The sequence below is a fragment of the Temnothorax longispinosus genome, chromosome 2 (assembly GCF_030848805.1).
Source record: "Temnothorax longispinosus isolate EJ_2023e chromosome 2, Tlon_JGU_v1, whole genome shotgun sequence".
In the NCBI taxonomy this organism is placed as follows: Eukaryota; Metazoa; Arthropoda; class Insecta; order Hymenoptera; family Formicidae; genus Temnothorax; species Temnothorax longispinosus.
Genome location: NC_092359.1, coordinates 21,063,805 through 21,079,931, shown reverse-complemented (window position 1 = coordinate 21,079,931; position 16,127 = coordinate 21,063,805). Strand labels below are relative to the sequence as shown.

The window sequence follows — 16,127 nt, the reverse complement described above, 5'->3', positions numbered from 1 at the left end:
CTTAATCTGGATCGAAAATAAAACTGGATTTAAAAATACTTCATTTTTAATATCCGGTCAATTTTATCTCTTTCATCTCGATAATCCCATTATTCTATATTATTCTAAATAACGAAAAAATTTCAACTATGATGTGACAGACGATTGACCAATGCCGTAAATATAACTTGCATGTGACAATTCGAGTGAAAATGAATCTAAATTAAATACCAAATATTAAATTAATATAGTTACCATAAAATTTTAAAATCTAAAATAAAAGAAGTATTTTAATGAAAATGTTATTTTTGAAATTCTATCTTAAATATTTCTTGGAAGTTTATCAATTCTTTTGTGCACGATATTTAAAAAAAGAACTTTGCTTATTTTATATCTAAATTGAATATTTAAATCCGTCTTTTTTATTCACTATACTTTACAAAATGAGAAACTCCAAACCGATATTGTATTTCGCAACTGTTCGACTACGCTTGCATGGAATATCTTCCTTTCTTTCAACATCGTCTAAGGTTACAAATCATTCTGTACTTGGATCTCGTTTCAGGAGGAACGGCGGATCGAACAGGAGAGTTGTCGTAGGCACTTCGATACTTGGAAAAGGCTATGGGGTAGACCGGGCCACGGTGCCCCCATAGATCACGCGCGGCGGAACAATCTCTACAACATCCTCCATCGACCGGCTATCTATTGAATTTCCCTGTAAAGCGTTTCGCCTTCGAGCGAGCGTAAAAGGCGGAGGTGACTCCGTCTCTCTACAAAATGCCGCCTTTTATTATACGAAAGGAGTGGAGGCTATTAGATACTGGCGACGAAACGCGAGATAGGGAGTATCGTTTCCACAGGGGATGGTAGCTGGGCATAATGCATAAATAGCTTTCAGTTCTTCTTCGCAGGATGATCGCGTGCCCGATGTGCATAATATCATCCCTCATTGAATGCAGATTAAAATCTCTTATGTGAACCGTTTATTTTCAAAGTCACGTAAATCAAGTTGTGTAACGTACGGAGTGTAACTAAAATCTGGGTGCGATGTTTGATTCATCGGTCTTAAATAAGATTTTAACGAAGATTATTTACATTATTTTCAAAATAAGCTGTTCATATAGTGCATATCAGAAATATACATGTTAAAAGAAAAACGTATAGTAATGAAAATTATAATTTCTATTGAAAGTATCTTTCAACGTTGCTAATATTCAATATATAACTACGCTGCGTAATTATAAAATCAAATGTTGCGAAGGAAAAAGGTAGTCAAAGATTGTATAAGAGGCAGTAGAGTATTAGAAAAAAAATATGTTTTTTTTAGCGTCGGCGTCCTTTGTTTCTTATGAACCGACTTGACATGAAAAAGCGAAGAGTATATCGAACAACCTATTAAATTTCATGAAAGCCTTGCAAGAGAGTGAAGGGCAGCTTGATAAACCAGGACTATGAGTGCCGCCGCGATTGACCAGACCTCAAAGGAGCAATCTCGTGAGAATCTAGTTGCTGTATGCGGGTCGATAGGTTTTAAATTTCATGAACACCAAGGAACGGCCATTTGAATATATGTATGTATAGGTGCATGTGATAACGCGCGCAGTACCCGTGAAAGAAACGTTTCTCATCATCAGTCATCGTGTCGCTGAAATCTGGCTACATGTTACTTCACTTTTCTTATCTTTATCTAAAGGAAATTCATGTAATTTAAATCTCTTGACTTAGAAAACGCTTGTAAAACAACAGCTTGGAACGTTCGTTTAACATTTTAGAGTTAAGTAAAGTATACTAAAATGTCGTTTTAAAATGCGTACGTCAGTACTTATTTTTAAAAATTTAGACGCGAAAATTTAGTCGTTAATAAAAGCTTTTACTGAATTTATTAAAAATTTACACACGGAAATTTAATAACTAACAAAAGTTCACTTTTGTTTCACAATCAGTCGTCATATTTAAGCTGGTATTAAAGTTACGTTATTATAAAACGAAAGCAATATTTAAGAAAGAAAATTCCGTTATGATTAAATGAAGAAGAAAAATGTAACATTCTTTTGGCTTTGATTCTGACTCTATGTATAGAAGTATAGAATATCAGAGATAATTCTATTCTGCTCATTAATAACTTATAATTTTTTAATACGTTTTGTTCGTAGTTGTAATTAATTAATGCTCATGCGTTTGCAAGGCAATGTAATTTCGGATAAGCACGCTGTTGTGTTTGCGGCAGTGAGATGCATTTTTAACGATGCGGCTTGATGACGTATAAAAACGTATATAAAATGGTTTGAGCAATTGTTCGAATTTTTCTGAAAACATGTTTTATGATCTTAAATATTATATTCAAAAAAGGCTAACATGTTAAACGTGTTAAATAATTAACCATATTATATTTATTAATTTATTGTTTGATCTTTATTTAATTAGTTTGGCGCTACTGAGTAATCATTTATTGTGAAAGTAAATTATAGTTTGCACTATCAAAAAGTTCAATATGATGCAGATATAAAGTGATGCAAAGCATTAATTTTGATAAATTCTTCGAGATTAATGCTTATCCACGCAGCTTCGAAATAAGTGACTTCAATAGCACCGATATCTCGAAGAGCATTCAGATTAATAAGATCTTTTTCGAGCTCAGTAATAAGTGCGTTATAATTGCTCTTACAACGAAGATGCGATTCACATCTTTAAAGACGACGGAACGATGTCGGCTGACGAAAATACCTTCATGAGAATCGACCGCGGAAATTATCTCCGCGACGCGTAAGATTCATCTGAAATTCGTCAAAGCAAATTTGATTCGTTATTGGCCAAAGTGGATTAATCCTCTTTTCTACTCAACGAGATCTATGGTTTTCAACTTGGACGCGAATAGCGTTCGTGAACGATGGAGGGGATTTTCGAGCGCAGACGAATCATAAATTATCGATCCGCGCGACGTTCGCTTTCGCGCACTTGCTCGGCTCTTATCAGGCGATTTGCGTAATACGTTAATTAGACATTAAGTGCTCGGTAACCAGGTACGAACCCGGAAGAGTAACGGCAACGCCTTTAATGGATGTGGGTTATTTAATTTGCGCGGGGTGTAGAGGAAAGGGAGGGGGATGATGTTTGACGGTACGGCTCGGCGCGGTTTATACGCGGAAAGGCGCACCTTCATCCTGTTTCCGTCTGGAGAGCGCAGTTTCATCCCTCCATCCTTCCTCGTCCTCCCCCTCATCCTCGCCTTCGTTCCCATCGCCACCTGTATACGCTCCACACACGCAGGGGGAGAAGCGACCCACGAAATCTCCCACCTTCGCCGTGCGCATCTCCCCGAGCGCTCGCATCCCTCCGCTACTTTCCCCCCGCTTTTCGCCCCCGTCATCCAGTCCCTTTCGCTAGCTACCAGCCAGCAACCACCCGCGCTTTTGCTATTGTCTGACTATTGTGCCGCTGTTACCGCGGTGTGTCGGTTCGTTTGTATAAGGGTGATTCATTTTCTGAGAAATATCAGTTCCTGCACCGCATGAATTTCGACTGCCGCGAACGCGTAAAACCGCTGTGCGCGGGGGAGGATTGTCTCTCCTGTCTACCTCCTCTCTTCTTCTTCCTCTCTTTCTCCCCTCTCTTCTCTCTCTCTCTTTCTACATCTCTTCTCGTCCCGTCGGGCGAATTAAGCCTTTCGTGGACCTTTCTCCAGCCAAACACATAAATGCATGTATATTCACTTCTCGGAGACGTTATTTCACTTGAGAACGGTGCTTTATTTCGGCGAGCATATTCCCGCGGGAGTAATTTTGTAAATTAAAATTGCGTCTTTTGCTACTTCGTTATCGTCTCGCGAGCTCCTAACTTTCGTGGCTTCCTCGAGAGTCGGTCGCCTTCTTCCGCGCGGTAATTAGAAATTGCGGAGTCTAATGGATTCCAATGGACAAATCGTGAACGGGCGGCGAAGCCGGGCTACCATTCGACGTGAGCGAAATACACGAGCGGGTCTTCTCCCCTTACGTTTAACGCGTAAGTATAAATAACGCGTCGTCGGGGCTCATAAACCGGTACCCTTCTAAATTGCGGAACCCCAGTGCTCGCCCGTGCTGCAGTCCGGTAGCGGTAAAACGGCCCGCCTCTCCCATCTCCATTTTCTCTACCCTGCCTCTGTTTGTTTGCGTCTCGTTTGCACAGAACCGCGCGCGCGGGCGCTCGCTGCCGGGGGTTGCATTGTTATGAAATTAGGTCGTCCGCTTACTGCAATGAGATACGCCGCTCGTCCCGGTGTCGAGCGCTATGAAAATTGGCCGCGCAACCAGCTCGTCTAGTCTTTCCCGTCGCGAAACTAGGCCGGACGAGCTATGGAGGAATAGCGAGAACGATAGTCTTGCCCGGAAAAAAGTTCTGGTTCAAGCTGTCGCTCTCCCTTCCCTCCGTCGGAAGAATATGAATTAACAAATGACGAATAATTGGGATTGTAGTAGTTTAAGGCCCAGTTTCACAGGTTTTGGTTAACTTTTAATCTTAGATTAACTCACTCTTCGTCTCCTTCTAACGTCCCCCTTAGAAAGAGACGAAGAGTGAGTTAATCTAAAATTAAAAGTTAATCGACACTTGTGAAACTGGGCCTAAGAGTATGATATTTCAAGCAAATATATTCGCGTAACTCTTGCCGGTAAATATAGCGATCAAGAATATTTTTCAATACGTAAAAGAATTAGAAATTGTCTTAGAAATACATCTTAGAAGTGATCTTGAAGCGTAAGCAAGAACGAAGATTATATCGATACATTTCTTTTCGAATTAGGAAACACTTTGTAGTAATTGCTATTTGTAGATTGCAATTGCGTCCGATCGGTCACAATTGTCACAATATTGTAATTACTACAATCGAGTAGATTGTGATCGATCGGAGAACATTCATAAAATATTCAATGCAACCAGAATGCCCTGGGCTTTGTTTCGCGAGGTTAAAGCTCCGCTGCGTACATGTAATTATTAGACGCTATTGTCGAAGAATAAAATTTAATAAATCTATTTGATAAGCCCGAATTAAATTTCTCTCAAAGGATCGACCTTATTCAATCGACGTTCAATTCTGCGGTAATGTGTGAAATACATATTGATCTGATTATTTATCCGTAATTATTTATACGTATTTAATTATGATGATAGAGTATATAATTATGATAAATCGCGATTTTTATCTATTCTGATATATATTCTTATCATCTAATGTCATTTCTTTAACGATCATTATTTGATGCTAATGTGTACCCGGTTGTATTAAAGCAACGAACAGGAAATCTCTCTTCCATCAAAAGAACAGCACTTTGTAAAAAATTGCGTTCACGGAGCTTTGAACAACTGTACGAATGTGAATCCACGGGAAAAATGTCGCTCACGAGGGATGATTAACGAGCCAACTCTAATAGGCCACTTTAATCGTATTTAATTAGCAATCGCGTAATTTATTCGACAAACGTGCGGGACATGGGGTTGTCTCTTCACCATCGTGCACCACCCTTTCATGCGATCTACGCATCCTGTACTTTCACATGCTAATTCCACCTGATAGCTCCTTTTGCGATCTTAACTTTCACGGCCGACTTCGTTAAATCATCCACTTTTTCTCGCTTCTAAGAACCAAGTTACGCTGCAGCGAATAAGAAACTATCTACATTTATTTATCGTTTAAGATCTTTATCATGCAGGATCTCAGCGTTTTCAATTATTCTAATGAAAGCAATGATTTTCAATAACGGTGAGAACCTTTCTCGCATATATCCGGAAGCTAGACTTGAAGCACTTCGTCTGATAGATACTTCGTCTTAAACAAAATAAATAGGTTCATTTTTCACGATTCCCGCGATTGCCGGTAAAAGCTCCTAGACTAAGAATAAGTACTAAGATTAATTCAATAAAGCGGCGCGGACGTTAGAATTTTAGCTATACCGCGATGAATCCATTGTGTACACTTTACTTATGTCGAAGCGCGCCCCTTCGCTGCGATTCAGCGAGTAATTCCTGTAAAAGCTGCTGTAGTGACTTTACTCGCTAAAGTGGCCCCCAGCAGCCGACGCTATTTCCATGCTTGAAACTATACAAACTGTAGAATGAATCGCGCACATATCGCGCGAAGCATCACTATTTTATTCAATGAAGCGAACTAGGATACCGTGGTTTATCTCAACGAGTTCGACAAGTTTTATCAAGTGAATTTCCATTATACGTATATTCTATCGTGTACAAATATTATATGTACCTAATATATATGAGATTTTTCAACAAAATGTACGACACGCGTAATAGTACGTTCCGTTCTCAGAAGAATGGTTGATTAAAAATCGCAGACGTCGATTCAATAATATACTTTAACTACTGTGAACGGTTCAATGTTATACTTTTACTGCGTGTATTGAGAACGGTAGTAAAATAACCATTATTACCTGCAAGGCTAATATTTGGGTATAATTTAATTCAATATAGTAATTTATTAAATTTTATAATTATTTTATTAAGTACAAAATATATCTACTGCAATTAAGTGCGTTTTCTACATAATTACTCATCTAATGAGAGATTTATACATTTTCTGTTTCGTAGGTTCCAACGAGTTAGCTTCATACATTTCTCATTTAAAAGTTCTTGCATTTTTAACATCCGCATGTTAGGATTTCTGTCTCTAATTCTCCTAAAGGAAAATCTCTCAGCGCAGTAGATAATAATGTACCGTCGTACTTCCCACAAACTCGCGGCAGAAATTCACCGATAATAGATTAATATATTACAGATCTATTAAATATTGTCCTCACGTGCTGTATATTAAATAATATTAAAAAATTATAGAACCTTTTATAACAGCGAATGACGCTCATTGTATAATAATACCACAAAAAAATTATACAAGATGCAAGCTTGCATCACACATAATTAATACACTAATAACATATTTTTGAGTTGCCCTATATTGTGTGTACCGTGTGTAAATCGAAAATAAATTGACCGTATGTGGCCATCCATTTCTTTGTCGAAGTCTTTCAAGATCGGTTCGCCTAACTCAGAAACTCCGTCGAGGTCGATAATTTATTTCGTAACTTGTACCGTGTGTAAATCGAAAATAAATTGACCGTATGTGGCCATCCATTTCTTTGTCGAAGTCTTTCAAGATCGGTTCGCCTAACTCAGAAACTCCGTCGAGGTCGATAATTTATTTCGTAACTTCGTCGTTCGTGACCTGTTTTCGATGTATTTGCAGATCAGGAACCCCATTTTATTGTTTGTGATACACCCTCATACATACGCGCGTTTGCACGCATATATCATATGAAATGTCAATATGTCATTCTCACGAACCTATAAATTTCATTGAAATACAACATTGCGTATACATTTACACTATCAAAGTTCAATTTTTAGAAACTTTTTCCTTCTTGGTGTAAAAAAAATTGCTGGTAATTATATCTTACTACGAAAGCTTTTGCTAAGGAAAACTTGATTACAAATTTTTCAAACAGTTAAATTAGTATCTTTTAAATCTAGGACATCCTATATATTATTCTTGTTCTTTACAAATTTATAATATATATATTAGTTACGATTAAAAATTTAAATTTAATAATAAACCGACTGTTTTTTTTCTATACTTATTATACTAATATACTAATATATTTAATACTTTTAAAGAATGGAGTAACGTTAGAAAAATATGTAGAGAGTTATTGCATACATATGTACCTATTATGCAATAACGCGATTCAGTAATGTTAATAAAACAGATATCATAATGTAACCACATACTGCGAATATAATGTCAGTATCGATGCGTGTAATGTGTCATGACAATATATTACATTATTATTACTATGAGATTACTATGAGCTTGCTATCGATTATTAAACAGCTGCGACTGCGTTACATATTCATTGTAAAACAAATGTCGCTGTAAACGACTTGCATGTATGTATATCATGGAATGTGCAATATTAATAGGTAATAATAGCAGTGATAATAGTTACTACTTCTCGTGTAATTTCGCGCAAGATTTTTATCGTAGACTCATATCGCGATAATAAAATCCCCTATCTTGAAAAAAAAAAGTAACGCCATGTGTCGTTTAACGATGGCATTAAACGCTAACGCAGTCCGGCAGACTGCGAAGCTTTAACGCTATAATCGTAACGAGATATCGCATTAAAATATATGACCGGCCGAATTCTTGTATGGGGGCATGGAGGCGGGGAATAAATCTCGTTTCAACTTAAAGTTGGAGAGTAGATACGAGCGTCGCAGGTCGTGCACGAACAATCGGCCGGGAGAAGAGAGCACGGCGGGAGAGAGATGCTAGCTGATAGCGCTCGATGCGCTGGACGTGGAAGCGTTCTCGCCGGTACGAGAAATAATATTTGTTCCTCGTTTCGTCACGATGCACGCGAGGATACAATATATGCGCGTTCTTCAAGAACAGGACTGTTTTGCGAGCGAAATCTAAATTTCAGAATCGAGCAAACGGTACGTTTATTTAACATTACGCTCGACAAAACTAAAGAAGCGAACTTCGAATAATATAACGATAAAATAAGTGAGAAAGAAAAAGAGGGAGAGAGAAAGAGAGAGAGAGTCAATAGTAAAAAGAGCCATAAGTAAAAAGGCATTCAAAATTACCCATCTATTCTCTTTCACTCAGCAAAATCGCGACACTGTTCCCTTTAGTGAACGCTGTCAAGATATAATTACAAATTGAACAAACCGAGGTAATAAAAAATAAGATTGACGCTGCTAAATAATAAAGGGCTTAATAAAATTCTATCCATTCTTTTTAACGCTAATAAATACAGAATCAATTATATACGTATTTATTAGTATCGATTTTATATAAATATTTTATATAATAGAGGATACAAATGGATGGTAATACGTAATTTTTCGCGAAAAACGAGTTTTAAATGTTATTCTGTCTCATTTGGAATAATTTATTGGAAGCCATATACGCCGTACTTCACGCATACTGATAATTTAATGAATTTCTGCAATGTAAAAAAGGTTTAATAAATAATATCCCGCATCCGTGCGATAATATATATATATTTCCACGCCAGTTTGAATCTCAGGAAAAATACCGGTTATTACCGAATTCGACGGACGGGTCACCTCCTGACTTTTCAATGGTGCCGACGATCTGACCGGATAAATGATTAAATATTCGGCAATTAGCCGCATGTGCTGCGAGAACGAAATATTTTTTCGTTGTATCCCGATCGCGCTCGGTCCTTTCTCTGTAATCAACGGCCAGGCGCAGTCTCTCATTCCCCTTTTCACCTCCTCTCTCTCTCTCTCTCCCTTGCTTGTCCGCGTCCCCTTCCCTCCCGGTCTGCTCGAAATACCGCTTTTAATCGGTCTCTCGTATATCGCGGCACTTTAACGCTACATCTGCTAATTGCGTCGGTAATGGCGTTTCTGGGATTCGACGCAAATTTGCTCGGTCGTCCGTGCGATTTTGCAAAATCGTCGCGTGAATACTTGATAAGCCATACTCCGCTTACATTATCGCGGGGCACACGAGCACGCGCGCCCACGTACGCACGCACGCACGCGAGCGCGTGTGGACGAATGGATATGTGATATAAACGTTGATCCGCTTGTAGTCCCAGCGATCCAGAAATCGTCGGATATTTTCAGCAGCCTCCGCGGGAATTAACGTCGAGAGCGAGAGATTAGTTCTCCCCCAAGGGTACGGAGCAAAAATGAATGGACCGCTATTATTTTGCGCATTAACGTACCTACCCGTTCGGACGCGCCACGCTGCTGATCGACTGTTTATACCTGTCGAGGAAGACTGAAAATTATGCGAGTTGCCGCGCAAACTCGATACACATCTAATATCCGAATTGATTATCGAATATATTACGATCGCGAGCTCGTTATTTCGCAATTTGCTCCTCTCGATAATTAATTATCTGCACGAGGGACGTTACAATCGTTATCATTAGCGATTTCATTGCATCACCCTTGGCGCTATCGCACCTTCTCCTCGTTTATCGTTCCGCGCGTTGCAATTGCATTTCGAGAATTTTTAATCCTTTTTGTCTTCTTTTTACGGGAGGCCGGTCTTAACGCGACGTAGACAGAATTATGCAATGAAATGAACTTCCGCGCGAACCCTTTACGCGCAATGCTGGAGGGACGCGAACTTCCAAGCCTAGCAAAAACTTTTTTCATATCTCCGAAATTATTTTTTGGAGCATCATAGAGACTAGCGAGAGTGGCGAGTGTTATTACCGTATCTCGTATCTGCTCGTACTGTGCGATATAATATTAATTTAGTTTCAACCTCTGTATTTCGACGTTTTATATAAATTTCTCTCATAAAATGTTTTTCATGAAACGCGTATGTTCGACAGTATTTTAATAAATTGTTTGTGTGTATGATATATATTATGCGCATAGTGCTCAATTAGGCGATAATCGAGACGACGTTTTACAATTCGGAATATCTTGTGCATCTACATTTGTTCTTAAATCACAGTCTTCATAACATGTACTTTTTGGTGCGTAGAGACAATTACATGTACATTTATGTTTCATTAGGGCAGTAATATCCTTTCGAATTTACTCGATCAAAGTTCCCTTCGCTCTCTCTCCTTTTCCTCCTCGCACGTAATTCGGAGTTGCCCGATTCCGCTGCCGAAAGGAGGGAAAACAAATTATTCAGAGTTCGTTATACCGACGTTGCGGATGTGGGACTCGCGTTTCCTCGATAATCTCGGCCGTAATAATCTCGGGGCGTCCGGAGTGTCCCCGGGCGTTAGGCTAGAATCGCGCGCTTCGAAATGCATGGAAATAGGAAATCTCACGATCCGCTCGCAATAAGGTCTGCACGTGATCGTTGCATCTCCCGATCGCGCTGCACCCTGCAGCCTCCGTAGAATTGGCCGGAGACCAAGCGGAGATGGGTGGTCTTATCGTATTTCGCTCGGCGTTTTTCTCCCGCCTTATTTACGTTCTCTCCCTTTTTTTTCTCTCTTCTCGCTCTCTCTCACTTCCATACATATCCCTGTCGTTGTCGTCGGCATCGACAACGACGACGGCGACGGCGACGGCGACGGGACCCGTTGTGCGCAGACGACGCTGAATTATTTACAAACTTTAAAGCGCGGAGGTAAAACCGAGCCGACTACGTTACGCTGTCCCGGAGCCAATGTAGATGATCCCGCTCCATTTTCAGTAAATGTTCATAGTTCGTAGTTTCATAGCTCGCGACATCCCCGAGGGCGAATTTACATTCGCGACGCCATCATACACGATCGCGTCATGAAAGATGGACAGAGATATACAAGATTTATCTACCTTACACAATTTTCTTAGCTACACCCACACACACACACGATCTTATAAAAATTATTTATGTGCCCGCAACATTATAATATATATAAAATTTAAATGTAAATGAATTTGAGCCAAGTGAGTACCGATTTTTAAGTGACACGTTGAGTGTCTCTAAGACGTTCAACGTGTAGTGAGGTATTTCAAATTATCTCGTTGCCGAGAATCATGAGAATTAAGAGATATCGCGGAAGCGTCAAAGAGAACCGTCGTCGCTATTCGCGCCTGCAAGTCAAGACAATTCTCGGCGTGCGGCAATTCCCCCGTAATTTTCCTTCTATCATCGACGCGCGTTAGGCACCTGCATTATGAAGCACTCGTACGGTCGTTCTCGTAACTCACTCTGGCGCGTCATTAATACTACCCGGGCATTCGCCGTACACGCCTATATCACGCGGCATTATGACGGTAGATCGATTCCATTTAGATCCCGGGGTCCGGCCAGCGAACTTGCTAGCCCCGCACTCGAGTTACAATTCGGGATTTTTGTCGGTGGGCCGCTAAGCTCGGAAGATGAGCTCTCGCCTATTCTCAGCGCGCCTTCGTCTTCTTCCTTCCGATTCTTTTCGCGAACAATGGGCGCGTATGCCGAATTTCCCCGGGGGGAATCCGTCGGACTTGGCGTATATGTATTACCCGCGTGATTTTATGCGGAACGATAGATCCGATTCGACGGCGCGACCGCGAGATTATTATGCTGAATATTAATAAGAAAGCGTGGACGCGCCTGTTAAAAAACCAAATGGAGAGCAAGTGGACCGACATGGCATTTCTCGTTGTTGCGTCATTCGATATTTTAGAGTCTCATTATCGTGACGTGAAGGGGACATGTTATTTGAATAATTTTAATTTTATACCAAATATTTTACATATTCAGGCTGTGAACATTATCCCGAGTGACACATAATGTCCGTTTAACGAATTCACGGAAATAATCGAGAATTTAGTTAAAAAAGTTCTTTTAACTAAATTAAAATGTATAAAAAACGTAACTATTTATTACATAAGAATGTTGTCGTGATACATATATTAAATAAACAAGTTTTTAACTAGTCCCTTAAGGCACTTGGAGAAGATAATCTCTTTGAAGGATCTTCTTGGAAGCACGCCACATTTTTTCCCGGAACATTCTGTATTCCTCGAGCATCACGTGTTTCTTGCGGAAGGGCTTTGAGCAGCAACTCGGCTCCTCGTCGCGCGAGAGGAAATCAACGCCGAACGCTCACCCAGCTTTCTCCTCACGGACCGGTAAATCTTATTTTCCTAAAAGTCAAAGATGCAGGCGCGGCAATGCCTCAGACGGCATGCGGAAGCTCTTTGATCTTTAGAATCTTTGACTGCTTGCAAGTTTCCGATATTACAAGGCATTTTTGCGGCGCATAATGATTCGGGACTACTGAAATTTGTGGCGCGACGAATTATCGCAATTACATTTAGAACTATTATTTGCGCGAATGTGACGAGACTGCGCGAATGTGATGTCTACTTTGTCCGGTGATTTGTCCTGGTGACGGACAAATGGATTTTGGTCCTGGTGGATTTTTCGAGAGGAAGCTCCGGAAGAAGAGGAAGAGCCCGGAAAAAGCGTGGAAAACGTCAGGCGAGATTTTTGGATGTGGATAATGCGGGATTGATGTCGCGGCCTGGCTCGACTCCCCTCCCCGGTGTAAACTTTCGGCGACCGAACTTCGCGGATTCGACCGGAATCGAGTTAGAAATGCGGATGTCGTGTCAGGAGCCACAAAGTCGACGTGCTGAAAGAATGAGATTCTCGTCGCGAGTTCGATCTCCCCGCAACGACGGGCATGGGTAACCGGAGTACGTAACGTCGCGATTTCGCGTATACTTGGTTTCCTCGCGAGCGAGCGAGCGCGTCTCGAGGGACAGCGTTATAGAAATATTCCGTGATTTCACCGCTCCGCTCCTCGAGTCCCAATTACGGTAACTTTGCTTGCCGCAAGTTCGCGCGATTCCCCGCCGCGGCCGTGCGCTCGGAATTAAGCATCTTGCGGGGCCGGTCCAGGATTTCTGCTGCGCGAAACGTATTATCGACGTTACAAAACCCGTTCTCTTCTCCTTTGCTCTCTCTCTCTCTTGCGCGCGCGCAAGTTTCCTTTACCAACCATCGTCTGCTACAAGCTTTGCCATATACACTGCAAAACCGCTTACCGCGAATTGCAGTCTCGGCGTTACTCAACAAAAGCTTCGCGCGGTGCACGGGCCGCGAGTCGGGCGATATGCATACTTCATAAAGCGACGGGGTACATTGATTCGTTTGTGCGTTGTCGCCGCAGCCGCCGGCGCAAGACTTGGGAGGTTCCCTCTTGGTACGGCGCGCAGCTCCGCCGCGTGAACTTAAGCGAAACGGACGATTGAACAGGACGGAACGGAAGGCAAGACGGAGAGTTTTTCTCCTCGCGGCGTAAGAAGAAAAGACCGGGGTAATAACGACGAGCGCGAAATTATTTAAACGCGAACAAGTCGGATTGAGAAACTCTAGGGGAGGTATAAATCAGGAATGAAGTTCCCTAAAAAGATCACGATGTAGCCTTAGAAGGGATGCCTGACAATTGCAAGATTTAATTTTTTATCAGTCACTCCACATTGACATTGTGGAGGAGAGCTTTGGAAAATGTAAAACCGAATTCTCTCCTTTTTCTCTCCCGTCAGACGATTGTAAAGACTCGACAATAATTTGAGTTACCTAAATCTAATATTCGCTAATTCGCACGTAAAGTCCGAAGTATGAATTTTGTAGGAAAAATATCTTTTTCTCGCGACGTTTTCAGATTTCGTCGAAATACACTTGGCATTATCATCGACGTGCCTGATTCAGTTCTGCTAAAGCAAACAAAGTTTTTCTGGGCACACAGACCCAGTAATCAAATAAGCCCGACGCGAGATTTTCCGGGGGAAAAGCAGAAAAACGTCGCGTCAACATCCTCGACTGTCCCAGTTGTACAGTATTTGCTTGTGCTCTGACTTCGTATACGCTCCACGCCTATATGCGCGATAGAAAATACAGGCGTTCTACTCGCTGACACAGATCCCGTATTAACCTTATTACGAAATTTTCGTAGCGTTTATTTTTTGCACGTCGCTCCGGATCTTTCTCGCTTGACTTTTTCCCCAAAAGTTTCCGACCGAAACTTTCGCGCGAAGGTTTATATGCGTGACCGATTTATATAGCAGCAGAACTTGCCGAGCTTATAATAAACGCGTTTTACCGTCTACTAAACGTCCAGTTTGACTTATTCCCATAATATCGCGCGAGCACCGCGAAATCCGTGTTGCCCGTGTATCGAAGTTGTGACAAGGCAGATATAGATTATGCTCACGAAAACCTTTCCTTTAACTTACAGTTACGCGTCTCATGATTTACAGTTTTCTGCAGCCTCCATATTTTTGCAGACCACGCGTGTCTAGATGAAGCTTGATGATGAATCATTTCTTTTTCGAATTTTGAAAGCGTCAGACCTTGTACTGCCAACGTTGCGAATGAATAATAAAGCCTTATTTTTTATCTAACTTTGTACAAATTTTAATAAACTTCTTATTGAAAAAGTCACTTATCGAAATACTTAATATAGAAATGTAGGAAGCTGAGAATAGAACAAGAAATCTTTTTTCTGCAACACATCAAAATCTTGATGCAAAGAAATGGCTCGGTAGTGGAATGATAAAAAATGACAGTATTATAGGACATTCTGTTTTAAAAATATAATAAACGTTTACATTAATATAATAATCGCAACATCGAAAACATCGAGACAACATCCAAAATAACTACGCGGAAAGAATGGTTTTGTTGTATCTAAACTACTTATCTAAAAATTTAATTAGATACAGATCTGAAAATAATTTTGTTGCACCATATCAAAATAATTAAGTAGAACACTCAAACTGATTGCTAAAATATCAAAATTTTTTACAGCATTATCATCACACTTCAGCGACCTACTACAATTATTTTAATGGTGCAACAAAATTATTTTCAGATCTGCATCTAATTAAATTTTTAGATAGCTAAATTTTTAGATACTTCAACAGAACCGTTCTTTCCGAGTTAAAGAAAATATGGTTAAATCTTCAATCTCTGGGTTGCATTGAAGAAATGAAAAGAGACCGTTTGTTTTTTACTTCCGTCACGAATCTGTTTCTTCTTCACCCCGATAAAAATCAAGTGATTAAATACATTACTCACTAGCTAAAAGATAATACCTGGATATCACTGAACGACGTACACGCTCGTTCTTCTTCGCATTCCAGAGGAATCTCGGATTTCTGAAGATGTACACGTATATATGTGCCGGCATATATGTGTGAGCCCCGCCGGGGAATCGATCGATGCAATTATATGCTCGAGTTGTTCGCGATACAATAAGAACGTCCAAAAAAGTAATTGATGGTGCAGATTTTAAAACAGAATATTATGAATGTCTGACTTTTAATCGATTTAATCTCCTTGTATCGCTTACGACTACAATAATAATTAAAAATTGATCTGTGCGCCGCGTTTATTTGAGTTTTTACTTAATGGAACCACTACTAAGGCGACATGCAGCGACATGACTGTCTTCTAACATGATAATCAGTATATTTTGCAATTACTCCGTGAACCATCACGCCAACGTTCAACGTTGCGCATAACGAAAGTTGGACGCAGAATATACTCTTAAAAATGCAGAACAATTAACTTTTTTATCATATCTCCCGTTAAACAGGATGAAGTAAACACAAAAAAGTTATTTTAATTACGAAATAATGCAAATAATGTATATGACGAATAAATA

At 40.3% G+C, this 16,127-nt stretch overlaps 1 protein-coding gene across 8 annotated transcripts in view; it reads left to right on the top strand.

The window, feature by feature from the left end:
- LOC139807970 (uncharacterized) overlaps positions 1-9,082 on the top strand; it is a 32,362-nt gene extending 23,280 nt beyond the window's left edge. For 6 of the 8 annotated variants that reach the window (XM_071769501.1, XM_071769503.1, XM_071769504.1 and 3 more), the window contains one exon: positions 545-7,046. In XM_071769501.1, coding sequence (XP_071625602.1) covers positions 545-691 — 147 coding nt within the window. In that variant the 3' untranslated portion in view covers positions 692-7,046. Of the gene's footprint in view, positions 1-544; positions 7,047-7,153 lie in introns of those variants that run through there. The other 2 variants (XR_011730768.1, XM_071769506.1) reach the window with 2 other exon arrangements.
- Positions 9,083-16,127: the final 7,045 nt, after the last annotated feature.